This window comes from Urocitellus parryii, chromosome 11 (assembly GCF_045843805.1).
Source record: "Urocitellus parryii isolate mUroPar1 chromosome 11, mUroPar1.hap1, whole genome shotgun sequence".
NCBI lineage: Eukaryota > Metazoa > Chordata > Mammalia > Rodentia > Sciuridae > Urocitellus > Urocitellus parryii.
Window position 1 is genome coordinate 23,324,233 of NC_135541.1, and position 13,763 is coordinate 23,337,995.

At 52.0% G+C, this 13,763-nt stretch overlaps 1 protein-coding gene and 1 long non-coding RNA gene across 4 annotated transcripts; one reads left to right on the forward strand and one right to left on the reverse strand.

Moving 5' to 3' along the window:
- Positions 1 to 858: 858 nt before the first annotated feature.
- Fhl3 (four and a half LIM domains 3) lies at positions 859 to 8,231 on the reverse strand. Of its 3 annotated transcripts, XM_026393404.2 has the most exons (7): positions 8,054 to 8,231; positions 4,420 to 4,564; positions 3,429 to 3,604; positions 3,146 to 3,320; positions 2,011 to 2,180; positions 1,727 to 1,922; positions 859 to 1,627 (listed from the first exon to the last, which is right to left on the reverse strand). In XM_026393404.2, the coding sequence occupies exons 3-7, from the start codon at positions 3,582 to 3,584 to the stop codon at positions 1,473 to 1,475; spliced, it is 852 nt and encodes a 283-aa protein (XP_026249189.1). In that variant the 5' UTR covers positions 3,585 to 3,604; positions 4,420 to 4,564; positions 8,054 to 8,231; the 3' UTR covers positions 859 to 1,472. The 3 variants fall into 3 exon arrangements, with proteins under 3 accessions (XP_026249189.1, XP_026249188.1, XP_026249190.1); XM_026393403.2 differs by lacking the exon at positions 4,420 to 4,564; XM_026393405.2 differs by lacking the exon at positions 4,420 to 4,564 and having other exon boundaries at positions 8,116 to 8,229.
- A 172-nt stretch (positions 8,232 to 8,403) lies between these two features.
- On the forward strand, positions 8,404 to 11,838 carry LOC113186073 (uncharacterized). Its single transcript, XR_003301216.2, has 3 exons — positions 8,404 to 8,584; positions 10,515 to 10,708; positions 11,750 to 11,838. It is a non-coding gene; the product is annotated as an uncharacterized LOC113186073 (long non-coding RNA).
- Positions 11,839 to 13,763: the final 1,925 nt, after the last annotated feature.

Below are 13,763 nucleotides of genomic sequence, written 5' to 3' on the forward strand. Positions count from 1 at the left end.
GGAACCATCTCCACCTCTGTGGGATGCACGTAGTAACTAACGTCCGCCGCTTTACACTACATTTAAACAATCACGCAGTTTCCGCGGGCCGGCCCGGCCTCTCCCCGCAGGGTCCAGGGTCTCCACCCCGGGAGGCTTCAGGCTAGACCTGGGCGCGTACCTGCCCCTGCCTCGGGCAGCCAGACTGCCCAACTCCGCCAGCCACCGCAGGGGGCGCGGGGACGCTGGGATTGGAGCTGGGGCGTCCAGACGCCAGGCGAGCGGAGCAGCGCCCCGCCCCATCTCCCCACTTCGGGGGACAGCCCCTGTCGCTCATTCCCGCCTCCTCCCTTGAATCACGGGGGTGGGGGGGGCAAGGGGCGGGGCCATGACCCATTCATACTGGGAATCGGATCCAGATGTTCCCGTGGCGCGTGCAGCTGCATCCTTGCCTTTTTTGGCAAAAAACGTGCGGCCGCGAGCGTTCCCGGGCCGCCCCCGCTAATCCTTGGGAAGAGGGGGAAGGGGGTTGAGGGTCTGGGCCAGACTGGGGACCAGGACCTGGTGCTCGTATTGCAGGATTTATGCAGGATGAGGGGGCGATGTGTACCAAACTAAGAAATCCCACTGCCGTCTGGGATCTCCCCGAATCCCTCCCTTCTTCACACAAAAAACCCACAGCAGCAGCAGCAGCAGCAGCAGCAGCGGGGGAGGAGGCAGGTCAGAGAGGGGCGGTAGCTGAGCGGGGATCCCCTTCCTGGGGAGACTTCCCTCTCCATGGCCTGCCCCCAGACATCCCCCTCAAGAAGTCTAAAAGAGCTTTAGTCTGCAAAGGAAACTTCCTTTACCCTCTTATTCCCAGACAAACACACTGAGGCCTGTGCTTCCACACACTGCTTTATTGCAGAATCTGGAAGGGGGGTGAGCCAAATCCCCCTCTGCCCATCTCTGGGCAAAATGAGCTAAAATAAAATGGGAACATGCTTGGTGGACACGGGCTGGGAAGTACTCAGTACCTTAAGACCCTCTAACCAGTTATCTGATCTGCCCGGATAGCGCGAGCCCTAGGGAAAGGGGTAGGATGGAGGTGGGGTCAGCCCCAGCAGTCTACTTTTGAGGACTTCTTCGGCACCTGTAGGAGACCTAAGATCTATGTAGAGAAGTCTTGATTTATGGAGGCCTAGGCCCAGAGTCCAGGTTTGGAAGGCTGGAGTCTAAAGCCCTGGTTTGGGAAAGTATCTTGGTCTGGGAACCCTGATTTTAGGGGAGAGGGCCCAGTTCTGGACTCCAAATTTGGAAAGCGGGCTTGAATCACAGAGGCTCCATAAGAGCCCAGATTCGTGGGCCTGGGTCAGGGAGTACCAGTAAGGAGACTGAATCCTGGAGCCCAGGGGAAACCCCATTCTGGGGGGGGCTGGGTCTTAAGTGGTTCAGAAAAGGAGCCAAAGTCCTGGAGCCCTGGTTCGGGAAAGCCCAGGCCCAGGAGGCTTGGCTTAGGGCCCTGCCTGGCTGCAGCCTTGACACAGAACTTGGTCTCCATCCGGCACGAAGCCTTGGCCCACCAGGGAAGTGGAGCAGCGGGCACAGGAGAAGCAGCTGTGGTGCCAGTGTCGGTCTTCAAAGGACACATACTTGCCTCCACCGAGTCCTGCAGGGAGGCTGGAGGTTAGCTCTGCTGATCTGGGGCAGTCCTGCCCCTCAGCCTCACCCAGTACCACATCCACGCCCTTGCCTGCACTCTACCCACCTGTCCCACCGGTGATGGGGCGTTTGCAGCTGCTGCACTTAGGTGCAAAGAGTTCTCCAAAACAGGTCACACAGTAGGGATCATCATCCCGAGAGGTGAACTGCTGCCCGGCCAGGGGTGTCTGGCACCCAGTGCAGACCAAGCATTCTCGATGCCAGGGCTGATCACGGTAAGTCACTCCACCCTGGGTCAGCGTCTGTGGGGGCAGCATCCTTCAGCGGGGGGGAGTGGGAATTCCCACCCCACAACAGGTCTTACCCCTAACCCACTGGCACAGCCCCCACCTTGCTGCAACGGGCACAGCGAGGAGCAAACTTGTTCTCATAGCAGGGCACGCAGTAGTGAGCATCCTTATCGGGCACAAAGGAACGAGATCCCAGTGGCTGCTCACAGCCGCTGCACAGGAAACAGTGCTCATGCCACGTCTGGCCTCCATACTCCAGCTTCCGGGACCCTGTAGGGAACAGGAGTCCCACTCAGAGGCTATATTTCAAGCTCCTGAGGTTCAGTCTCTGCTCCACAACCCGTTTGCCCCCACCAGAATGTACTCACTGCTCCCATGGCTTGAGTAGGGTGGTGTCCAGGAACATGCAGCAAAACTTCCACTATGTATACTGTATATTGCACATGCTAACCTCTCTCCAAACACTGGACATGATAGTTCAGTATGTACTAGGCCTCCAAAACTGGTCAAAAGTGTTTTGGTGCCAGGAGCAGTGGTGCATGCTTATAATCCCAATGCTCAGGAGGCTGAGGCATGAGGACTGCCAAGTTCAAGGTCAGCCTCAGCAACTTAGTGAGCCTCTTAGCAGCTCAGCAAGACTCTGTCTCAAAATAAAAACGACTAGGGATGTAGCTCAGTGTTAAAGCACCCTTGGGCTCAATCTCCAGCACCAATAAATAAATAAATAATAGATAGATAGCTAAGTCCTTATAAGTTCTAGGCATGCCATTCTCCACACATGCTGAGTCATCACACAGCTATTAAGCATGCAGGTCCCCATACATGTTAATCCTTGCACACACTAAGCCCCGATGCACCAGGCATGATAGTCTCACACATCCTTGGCTCCTATATGTACCAAACATGCAGGTCTTCATACATGCTAAACCCCCAGATGTGTATTAAGCATGTCAGTCTGTTCGAACATGATACTACCCCAGGTGTAAGGCCTAATGGTCCAGCCCACACTGAACCCTTAGGAAGGTACCAATCTGGTCAGTTTCTGCACCTGCCAAGTTTTTATGTGCAGCCACAGAGATGCTGATCCCTGTGCACAGTAGGCTTCAGGCACAGAGTGTTCAGGCACAAGAGATCCTGCACACACTAAATTTCTAGGAATGAGCCGTGTGTGCAGGTCTCTACCAATGTCAAGTCTGTGTGTGTGTATCAGACAGGATGTACCGATGGGGACATACCAGGCATGACAGTTTCCCCACAGGCAGAGCACTGTGAAGAGAAGGCACTGCAGTAACAGTCATTGCAGAGCAGCTCGCTGTCCTGGCAGGTGAAGGGCTCATCAGCTAGAGAGCGCTGGCAGCGACAGCAGCGGAAGCAGCCCTCGTGGAAGTGGCGATCCTCATAGAACAGCTCCTATGGGGAGCACAACAGGGGCACTGGTGCCCAAGCCTGGTGGATCCATCCTTTGCCCCCTCCCACCAGCCTCCACCCAACTCCTGCCAGGCCTAGTCTGGTCCTTACCCTTGAGTCATGCCCGATAAGCTGCTGGCACTCAGCACAGGTATTGGCAAAGGTGTTGTCATAGCAGGGCACGCAGTAGGGGCCACTGTCTGTCTGGATGTACTTGCGGCCATACAGGGACTCACTGCATTTCGCACAGTCAAATGCCTCGCTCATGGTGGTGATGTGTGTGAGCCCTGTTGGGAACACAAGGTGGAGCAGGGGTCACCTAGACAGCCCTAGCTTAGCCCTTGGCACAAACTCTTTTCATTCAAAAACAGAGACCAAGCATAGGAAATGCCACACAGAGCAGGTAGAGATGGGGAAAGGGGTGCTTCTGGGAACCTAGGAGTTTTGCATTTTTATTTCTGTATTTGACTGTGGGGGTGGGAAGAGGTCAGGAAAAAACCAGGAAGCAGAAGTTGTTTTCTTATCTAGGCCCTGGCAGATCTAGGGGGAGGGGGCTTTTCCTGGGTCAGTGACTCATTTCCTGCCCCAGACTGAGTTTAGCCTCCAGTGTGTCCCTACTGTCCCCAGGGTGGCAGGAGCAGGGGGCAGCAGTCACCTCCTGACTTCCAGAAAGGGACTCTAGTAGATAAAGGCAACTTTACTAGAGCTCTGAACTGGGGAGCTTGGTGTTGTTCTGCCCCCCTCCCCCATCCAGGAAACAATGGAATGCTAGAGGGAGGCTGGACAGATGAATGGTGGAGGCTGGCGTCCTCCTCTCCCCAGCAGAATCAGCCAAGCAGTAAGAACTTGAGAGGCTCAGTCTAGGGTGTAAGCAGGAAGGAAATCCTGCAAGCTGGACTCAGCTGAGCTTCCCCAGCTGGACACTCTGCCTTTACCCCCCTCCACCCCTGCTGTGTCTCAGGTCACACCAGCTTGGGCAGCCTTGGCTGCAAACATCTGCAACAGCTGTGGCAGCACAGAGGGCCAGATGTCAGATTTGCCAGCAAAAGGGAGAAAAAGGAAAATGAGATGGATGAGGAAGCAGAGGGGAACTGAGACATACCACCGCCGGCCCCGTGCTACTTCCTGCCAGGCACCTCTCCTGGAGTCCTCTCCTCAAGGCCCCAAGATCTGCTCCCCCTTCATGATCCTCTCCCCTCCACACAGACAGCCTTTTCCCACCTTTTGCGAGAGTCTTGAGTTTGAGTCTTAGGGTAGAGGTGGGGGAGAAGAGGGTGAGGGCAGGAGCCAGTGGAGACCTTTCTCCTCTGTCAGACCCCCTCTTGGGTGGGGAATAAGACCAGGGGAACCCTGAGAGCGGCTGCTGTAGACACCCAGCCCCCCAACCAAACCTCAGACACTTTCCATTTTCTCAGGAACAAAGCATGTTTGTGGGATGAGGTCATCCACACAGCTGCCTCTGGAACAGGAGCATGGGGAGTGGGGGGGCCGGTTGGGAAGTGGGGTTCCCAGTCCCTTCGTTCCGCAGCCAGTCTCCAGCCCAAAGTCAGAACTCGCTACCCCTGGCCTCCTCCACCAGGAGGCCTGCTCTCTAGGGGCTGGGATTACAGGTGGTAGAGAGGAACCACCAGGACCTTTGGGAAGGAGATGTTCTCACAGCTGCAGATAAACTTCTGGGGAAGTTAAGAGACTACAAAGGGACCCACCAACCCCCTTCTCTTCCCCAGGAGACACTATGGACTGGCATTTCTGGCTCAAGTTGAAGGAAAAGCCCTTTTCTCAGCCACCCCAGTGGGAAATTCTCACCCACAGCGTGGCTCTGGCTTGGAGTTCAGACTTCAGGCGCCAGTAAATGCCCCAGGCCTGAAGGCCCTGACTCCTCTGGGGCTTGTGTTTGAAACTTCCCTTCCATATAGCGAAGAACACCCAGCTCACATTGCAGGCGAGGCCTGAAGGCCACCAGAGCTGGGATCTTCACAGTGGGACTCCTGAGGTAGGAGCTATGCTGTAGGGTGGAGATTGCCACTCCTCAGTCCCTCCCTGCCACTTTGGCCTGGCATATAAGGATCACCTGGGCTGTCAGCCACTGGGCAGCAGGGGGCCACGCAGGTGGTATGTGGCCCAGCGTCCCTCAGGGAGTACCCTGGGCCCTTTCCTTCCTTCCTGGCAAGGCTGGCAGCAGCAACCACCTTTCCAGGCCCAGGCTAGCCCTGGATCCGCCCCTGGGAGTCAGTCACCTCTGAGACAGGGGAACCCCAAATAGGGTATGGGTGTGGCTTATTCCTTCCCAGAATCCCCCATTCTCTTGGTCTTTCCAGCTGGGCTCTGGTGAGGACACAGTGAAGGGCACCATCAAGACCCACCTGTCTCTGCCCATCCTGCTCCCTCCCCCTTTCCCTGGCAAGGCTGGGGGGCTGAAACAGAGTGGGAAGCCAGTCCTGTATTCCTTCCTGGCTGCCAAGGGAATAAGGTTCAGGGGAGACTGCTGGATCTGCAGGATGGCTCTCAACCCTTAATCCCACCAACACACACATCCCTCCACCTGACCTAGACACACATACCATACGCAGTTTAGAACGGCTGGATAACAGTATGGTGTACAGTGTATAGAGGCTTGAGCTATTAAATAAAAGCCTGGGATTTGAATACTGTGACCTTGGGCAAGTCACTTAAGTGCCCGGAGTCTCTTTGGCCATCTAGTTAAATGAGATAATGCTACTCCTTCCCTCCTAGGATTGTCATCAGGCTTACATGTGATGATCTTTGGAGAGCACTTGGTAGATAAGTCCCCAGCGAATGGCAGCTGTTTGCATTTTTACTATGAGCCCCTCACTTGTACTGTGGTCAGACAGAAGGCCTCATGCAGGCCTAGGTCAGGGAACTAGTCTGGGATGTGACCTGGGCATTCCCTGTGTAGGCCCACAGGGTACAGGAGGTCCCAGCCTCGTGGATCTCACTGAGGTGACCACCAAGACCAGCCATCAGAGCGACTCCAGTGAGCATAACTGTAAGACTGCTCACGCAGGTACACAGGTGTACACACTTGTCTGTTACTCTGCCGCTCCACAAGGTACATTCCCACCATCACCTCATTAGCTCCCACAAAAGACAAGCAGAACAGAATATCGCTCCTACTTTATAGCGGAGCACAAGGAGGCCAGAGACAGGGCGGGGCATGGCCAAGATTGCTCAGGTATTAGATCTCAGGTCTCCTCCGTCCCGCCTGGAGCCCTTTCCTCTTCCTTCTCTCTAGAAATGTTTGGTAATGAGTGGAGGGGGTGGTCAGCTTTTAAAGACAAGGGATATATACCAAAGCCTGGCTCTCCTGCCCAGCTGCCAGCCCTGTGATTGGAAGATAACCAGAAGCCTTTCCAATTAGCCATGCCAACTGCTCAACCCTTTTGTCCCCCCTCCTCACTGTCTAGGAGGACCCTGGCCAGGCCCCACAGTTGTGAGTCAGAATCAGAATAGATTCCTCCCCCAACTCCCAGGAGTTGACAGGAGACTTAGGGGAAAAACTAAAGTCCTCCCACCCCCACCCCTGTACCCAGGCACCAACCCCAAACTGCTCTCCCCCTTCCTCCCCTACAGGGCCTGGAAGTCAAAGCAGTTTAGGGGAAAGGGGGTGGGAATAGGATCCGGCAGCTGCTCTGGGGACAGGAGAGGAACAGTTCATTCACCCTGGGTCCCCCAGGGCTGAAGCAGCTCTTCCAAGATTAGAGTTTAAAAATAAGCTGAGGCTGTCTTCGTGGCTGTGTGCATGCATGAGGCTACTTCTTGATCTTGGTCTTACTAACTTAGGTCCTCTGCCTCATGGGGGATTGGTTAGCTGAGTCTCTTTTCCCCACAGCCTTGTCTCCCACTCTTATAGGCCTGGATCTCTCAGGGTCTGTCTTGGAACTGTCAGTGCACCCAGGTCTCTCCACCTCCGGTAACTTTCAGTCTCTGTGCCTAGCTTGGCTCCACTCAACATCTTTGTGTCAGGCACACTTAGGCTGGTCTCTTTATGTTTGATACAGATACATAACTCTGTATCTCTGACCAGCTCTCTCCCAGTGGGGCCTCCACTACCTGGATCTCTGTCTCCTGTACACCCAAGTCTTGCTTAGCTTTTCAGCGTCTCTAATGGGCTGAGAGTCTTAGTCACCACCACCTCCATTTCTCAGTCTCTGCACCCAAATCTTTGTCTCTTAGCATCTCTGCATGCCTGAGTGTCTCTTTCTCCAGTCTCTGTAGATCTGAGCGGCGGATTTAGCAGGAAAGTAGCAAAACTTCAGTCTCCAAGGCCCTAGCAGGGGCCCTAGCTATGTGTTCACAGGGGCCATATGCATACTTTTTCTTAAAATGCTGCACAAAATCCGGGTCTGCCCCATGCCTCAGGTCCAGTCTCTGCCCTTGTTTCAATGGTCTCTAGCCTCCTGTCCCGGTCTCAGTCGTCTCTCGCCCCAGCAGGCTTTCGGGGAGCCTCAGTTTCTCTAACCCTCCCCCTCCCCGGTCTCTCCATGGCTTTTCTACTTCAAACTTGGCCCCCTCCCCCGCCCCACTCTCGCAGTGGTCCCCGGCCGGAACCGTGCAGTCCCAGCGGGTGCTCTGCAGGGCTCGGAGCGTCCATGGTGCCCGCGGTCGCACCTGGCAGGGGCAGGGGCAGGGGCAGTGGGCCAGTAGTCCTCAGCCCGCGCGGGCGGAGTGCGGGGGCCGGCAGCTGGGGCTGGAAGCCGGGTCGGTGGGGCGCTCACCTCGAAGCGGGCGCACGCGGCGCAGATGGGGCCGGGGGCCAGCGTCCCTCAGCAGCTCCTACCTGCTGGCCGGGCCGAACGCGGCCGAGCGAGCGCGGCGAGGTTGCCGGCTGCGACCGACTGTGTGGGCGAGTGGGCGCGCGGCCCCAGGCCTCCCGAGGAAGTGCGCGCGGGCCCGCCCCGCCGGAGCCCGCCCCCGGCCCCCAGCCCGCCGCTGGGCCAGACCCCGCCCCCGCCGCGCAGCCAGCCCCGGCCGCCCCAGCCCCGGCGGCTCGGCCCAACCTGGCTCTCTAGCCTGCCCCGCAGCCCGGACCCCGCCCCACCGCGCCCCGCCCCTCCCTGCAGCCTCCGCTGCCCTCCGGCTCTGCGCCGCGACCCCTGCGGCTGCGGGAGGCTGCGGTATTCCACCCCAGGCAAGGGGTGCAAACCGGGATGCATTTGGGGACTAGGAGCCCTTACGCCTCCTTGTGTTCGCCCCTCACTTGCCCCCAAGTTCACCCCCAGGAATTAACTACACCCCAGTTTATGGAGGTAACCTTAATACAGCCTGGGGGCGGGGGTGGGGGGGAGTGGTTTTGACTCTGTTATTAAGGCCCTGTCAGTGGTAGCAAGGTATTTTCTGGAAAGGGGATGAAGAGAGGGTCCCCCTTCCTGCCCACTCAACAAGGCCTGACCTTCCCAGAGCTTTATTCCATAACTCGGAGTGGCAAAAACCTTGGTAACAAAACTTGGTAACCACCCACCCTCACACAAACCTCCTCCTGCATCCTGGCACTGAGGAGTCCTGCTTGTATCCACAGTGCCCAGGAATAGTTTTGACCTTTGAGGCCCAGGGAGACCCTAATCCTTGGCTCCATGATCTTTGGGCTTCTCAGGGAGGGGTGTGAGGGTATAGGGTACTGCAGGGTGGTGGAGAAGATGGGAGGAAACCTTTGTAGTTCTGACTCTCAGGCTTCCTCCCTGTGCCCAGCAGAGAGGAGAGGACTGGCATTTGCCAGGGACATGGGGCCCCTCCAGGTTCTTGAGGCCACCTCCCCTGGGATCCTCAGGCTTGTCACTAGGAATAAATAGCCTCAGGCTGGCAGGGAAGGGGGGGGTGGGGAGGAGGCTCTGCTGTGCTGTTTGCAAAACAAGAGACAACAAACTAACCCTGGAAATAACCTCAGCATCTCAGTGGAGATTCAGGTGCCCAAAGTCTCTCCCACACCCCAGGCAGCTCCTGCCAACATCTCACTGATGAACTAACACCCTCCCAGGCTGGGACTCTGGACCACCCTTCCCTGTGCATCATGTGCCATTTTCTGGGTCTAAAATCATCCTCCACTCCAGGTTTCCTTTCAAAAAAAATAATTGTTTATTATTGTTTCTGCCTAAACTAGGCATATTGGGTCCTTTTTGTTTAACACTGCATTCCCAGTACCTACTTCAATGCCTGGTACATAATAAATATGAACCAACGAATGAATGACAGGACTTCAATATGGACCCCCACCTCCCCAGTTGGGACCATCAAGCAGTAGTGAACATCAGCCCATGGGTGGGCCCTTTCTCTGGGATTTGTCTTGCAGGTGTACAGGAACCGGAGAAACCAGGGAAAACTAACCTTCCTGGTTGGAGTAGGTAGCAAGAAGGGGTCTGCTCCAGGGTGAAGTGAGGGCAAAGTGAGAAGTCTTCAGAAAGGGAGGGGGTATGAGTGAGCAATAAGGTGTTGAATAAAAGACAGAGTCTTGAGATCTCTTTTCTTTTTCTTTTTTAATAGCTCAATTAAAAAACAAAAAACAAAGAAATAATGCCTTTATTTTTATGTGGTACTAAGGATCAAACCTGGGTCCCGCCCATGCTAGACCAGCGCTCTACTGCTAAGCCACAACCCCAGCCCCAAGATCTCTTTTCTTATAACTCGAATCTCTGCTGAACAGTCTAAATGAGAGACAGTAGTTCTTGAGCTCTTATTTTGCACCAGTCTCTAGAACTTTATATATATACACACACACACACACACACACACACACACAATTACCCAACAACTTTATTAAATATATATATTTTTATCCTTGTTTTAAAAATGAGAAAATGGAGGCTGAGAGAGATTAGCTTGTCAAAGCTGACACAACTAATAATAACAAAGTCAGGCTTAAAACCAGATAGTCAAATGTCAAAGCCCCTTATGCCAAAAAAGAGCTTAATCATTAGGTTGTAGAGCATCTGCAGTCATTTGACCTTTGTAAACGGGTCTCCTCTAGTCTCAGCATTGTTGTTGAGGACTGGATGTGAGCACACAGTAGGTATCCAGTATGTGTCCCCCCCATCCCATTTAATTGTCAAGTGTTAAGGTTCTGCTGCTTAGTCTTGGAGTTTGGAGGCCAGAGAAAATTAGGAGACCTCTGCTTTAGGCCAATCTGGGGAAGGGAGACTGTTCTAGGGCAGGGTGGACTGTGTTCTTTCCTATCTCCATTTTCAGCTCCCCAGTGGGTTCACATTTCCCTGCTCACTTTATTTCCATTGGCCCTGGAAGATGTGCCACAGGGAGTTCAGGGATCAGCCGCATGGACTCCCTGTTCCTGTTCCCCATCTGTCTTCTCCCCCTCCCTGGGAAACAGGTGTGTCTGAGCCTGGGCTGGAAGCAGACCCTGAGTGCTGGATGAAGGGCCTTGGGTAAGTAGGTTCTGGTTGTCCCTTTCCCACCCAGGAAGTCCCCACACACCTTTCTCTATCTTATGCTCAAGGTCCTGCAGCTGTTCTCTTACCTTGGAAAAGTTTTCAAAAGGAGGCCCTGGGTGATTACTGACAGGCCTCTAGTGGTTTCCTCTGATGCTGAATCACTCTCTGGTGCCTGTAACCACAAGCCCTCCTTCTCCTAAGTTAGAAGACATTCTTCCTTCTCTGGGTGTGTTGCTCACTCTTACCACTGCAATGCCTAGAGCTCTTGCAGGCCTCAGGGCTTAGCAGACACCTTCTTTCAAATCATCCAGAAACTTCCTTGTGATCTCAAGTCTGGCAATAGGTTTATGGGTGAAGAGGGTGGAACAAGTGACTCTCACAGAGCATAGGGTGGGGGCAGAGAGAGAACTAACATGGGTAAATGCTGACTGTTTGCAGGATACCATGCTTAGACTGGCCATTCCTATGTTTAGTCACAAAAACCACACGAAGTAGTCATTGTTTTTTATTTATTTATGTTTATTTATTTATTTATTTTTATTAGCTACACATGACATTACAATGATCTTGGCAATTCATACATTTGAATCAATTGGGGTATAATTTCTCATACGAAGTAGTCATTGTTGATCATCATTTTACAGAGAAAGACAAGACTCAGAGATTTTGACAATGGGGTTCCAAATCACAAGTCAATAGATAGTAGATAGATAATCAATCCAATGCTGCTCCAGAGTCCTCCACCTCCAGAGCTGGCTTCCGCTGGCTCTGCTGATACAAAATATTCTTGGGAGAAGTGGCTGGGGCAGCCACCTGTTCACTCTGATTGATGGCTGGTCTTTTTAATTAAGATGAGACTGGAAAGGTAGGCCATATCAGGAAGGAGCTTGTCTGCCAATGCAAGTGAAAATTGAGATGGAATTTTTTTAAATTCATGTGACCCTAGTTGGGCAAGGCTGAAATGCAGAGGTAGGAAAAAAACTTTCTGCACAGCAGATCTCAGCTACTTTTACTTTTTTTTTTTTTTTTAAACAGAGTTATTGAAGTTGAAGGCGAAAATAGAACTCCATGAGGTGGCAGGCATTGGTCTGAGCAAGAGAGAGAGTTCAAGCCTGCTTTTACTCTTTCATGCCTACTGGTTGGCTGGACTGGCCCCTCCAGGGACTCTCTGGAGATTTCTCTGGAGCTCTTCAGCTGGAGAGGTTACCCACTGTCATAAGAAATGAAGGTATCATGTATGTATAATATGTCAAAATACCCTCTACTGTCATGTATATCTAAAAAATAAAACAAAATAAAAAAGAAAAAATAGTTCAAAGTATTACAGGAATTAAGAAGTAATGAAAATTAAAAAAATGAATGCAATTACAGAACCTGCTGAAGTTCAGCTTCACATAGTGGAAAAGAAATCAAACATCTCTGGAATGTTTTGCTGTGTTCAACTCTCTCTTTAGACCTAAAAGAAGTTTAGTAATAATAAATATAACTGGGCTGGGGATGTGGCTCAGCGGTAGCACGCTCGCCTGGCATGTGTGCGGCCCAGGTTCCATCCTCAGCACAACGATGTTGTGTCCGCCGAGAAATGGAAAATAAATATTAAAAAATTCTCTCTCTCTCTCTCTCTCTCTCAAAAAAAAAATATATAACTGATAGCTCCATTTTATTGTGAACCTAATCAGTTAAAACATATTTAATTCTCCCAACAATCCTGGGGGTACATATAGCATTATTATTATTACTTCTGCAGACAGGGAGAATGAGGCTCAACAAAGCAAACTTAGCCTTTGCTGGTTGGGATCAGAACATGCCTCCATAGTTCATGGTCCTATTAAATTGTATCGCCTTTGGCACTCTGCTTCCGCCATTTCCATGAGGGACTCAGAACTTTATAACTACTGCTATTAGGTGATTTCATTCTGTGTTGCTTACAGATGATTCCTCAATTCAACTATGAGACCTTTACATCCGTGAGAGGGTGGAAGTGCATGCTATTATTAGCCTCGTTTTATGGGTGAGAAAAACAATGCTCATTAAAGTCAAAGAGCCTGCCCAAAGTCACACAGCCAGTGACTTGGCGCATATAACTTTTAAAAAGTCTCTTGTCGGACCTGAACAGACACTTCTCAGAGGAGGACATACAATCAATCAACAAGTACATGAAAAAATGCTCACCATCTCTAGCAGTCAGAGAAATGCAAATCAAAACCACCCTAAGATACCATCTCACTCCAGTAAGATTGGCAGCCATTATGAAGTCAAACAACAACAAGTGCTGGCGAGGATGTGGAGAAAAGGGTACTCTTGTACATTGCTGGTGGGACTGCAAATTGGTGCGGCCAATTTGGAAAGCAATTTGGAGATTCCTGGGAAAGCTGGGAATGGAACCACCATTTGACCCTGCTATTGCCCTTCTCAGACTATTCCCTGAAGACCTTAAAAGAGCATGCTACAGGGATGCTGCCACATCGATGTTCATAGCAGCACAATTCACAATAGCTAGACTGTGGAACCAACCCAGATGCCCTTCAATAGATGAATGGATAAAAAAAAATATGGCATCTATACACAATGGAGTACTATGCAGCAATAAAAAATGACAAAATCCTAGAATTTGCAGGGAAATGGATGGCACTAGAGCAGATTATGCTTAGTGAAGCTAGTCAATCCCTAAAAAACAAATACCAAATGTCTTCTTTGATATAATGAGAGCAACTATGAACAGAGAGGGAGGAAAAGCAGGAAGAAAAGATTAACATTAAACAGAGACATGAGATGGGAGGGAAAGGGAGAGAAAAGGGAAATTGCATGGAAATGAAGGGAGACCCTCATTGCTATACAAAATTACATATAAGAGGTTGAGAGGGGAATGGGAAAATAAACAAGGAGAGAAATGAATTACAGTAGATGGGGTAGAGAGAGAAGATGGGAGGGGAGGGGAGGGGGGATAGTAGGGGATAGGAAAGGTAGCAGAATACAACAGTTACTAATAGGGCATTATGTAAAATTGTGGATGTGTAACCCACGTGATTCTGCAATCTGCATTTGGGGT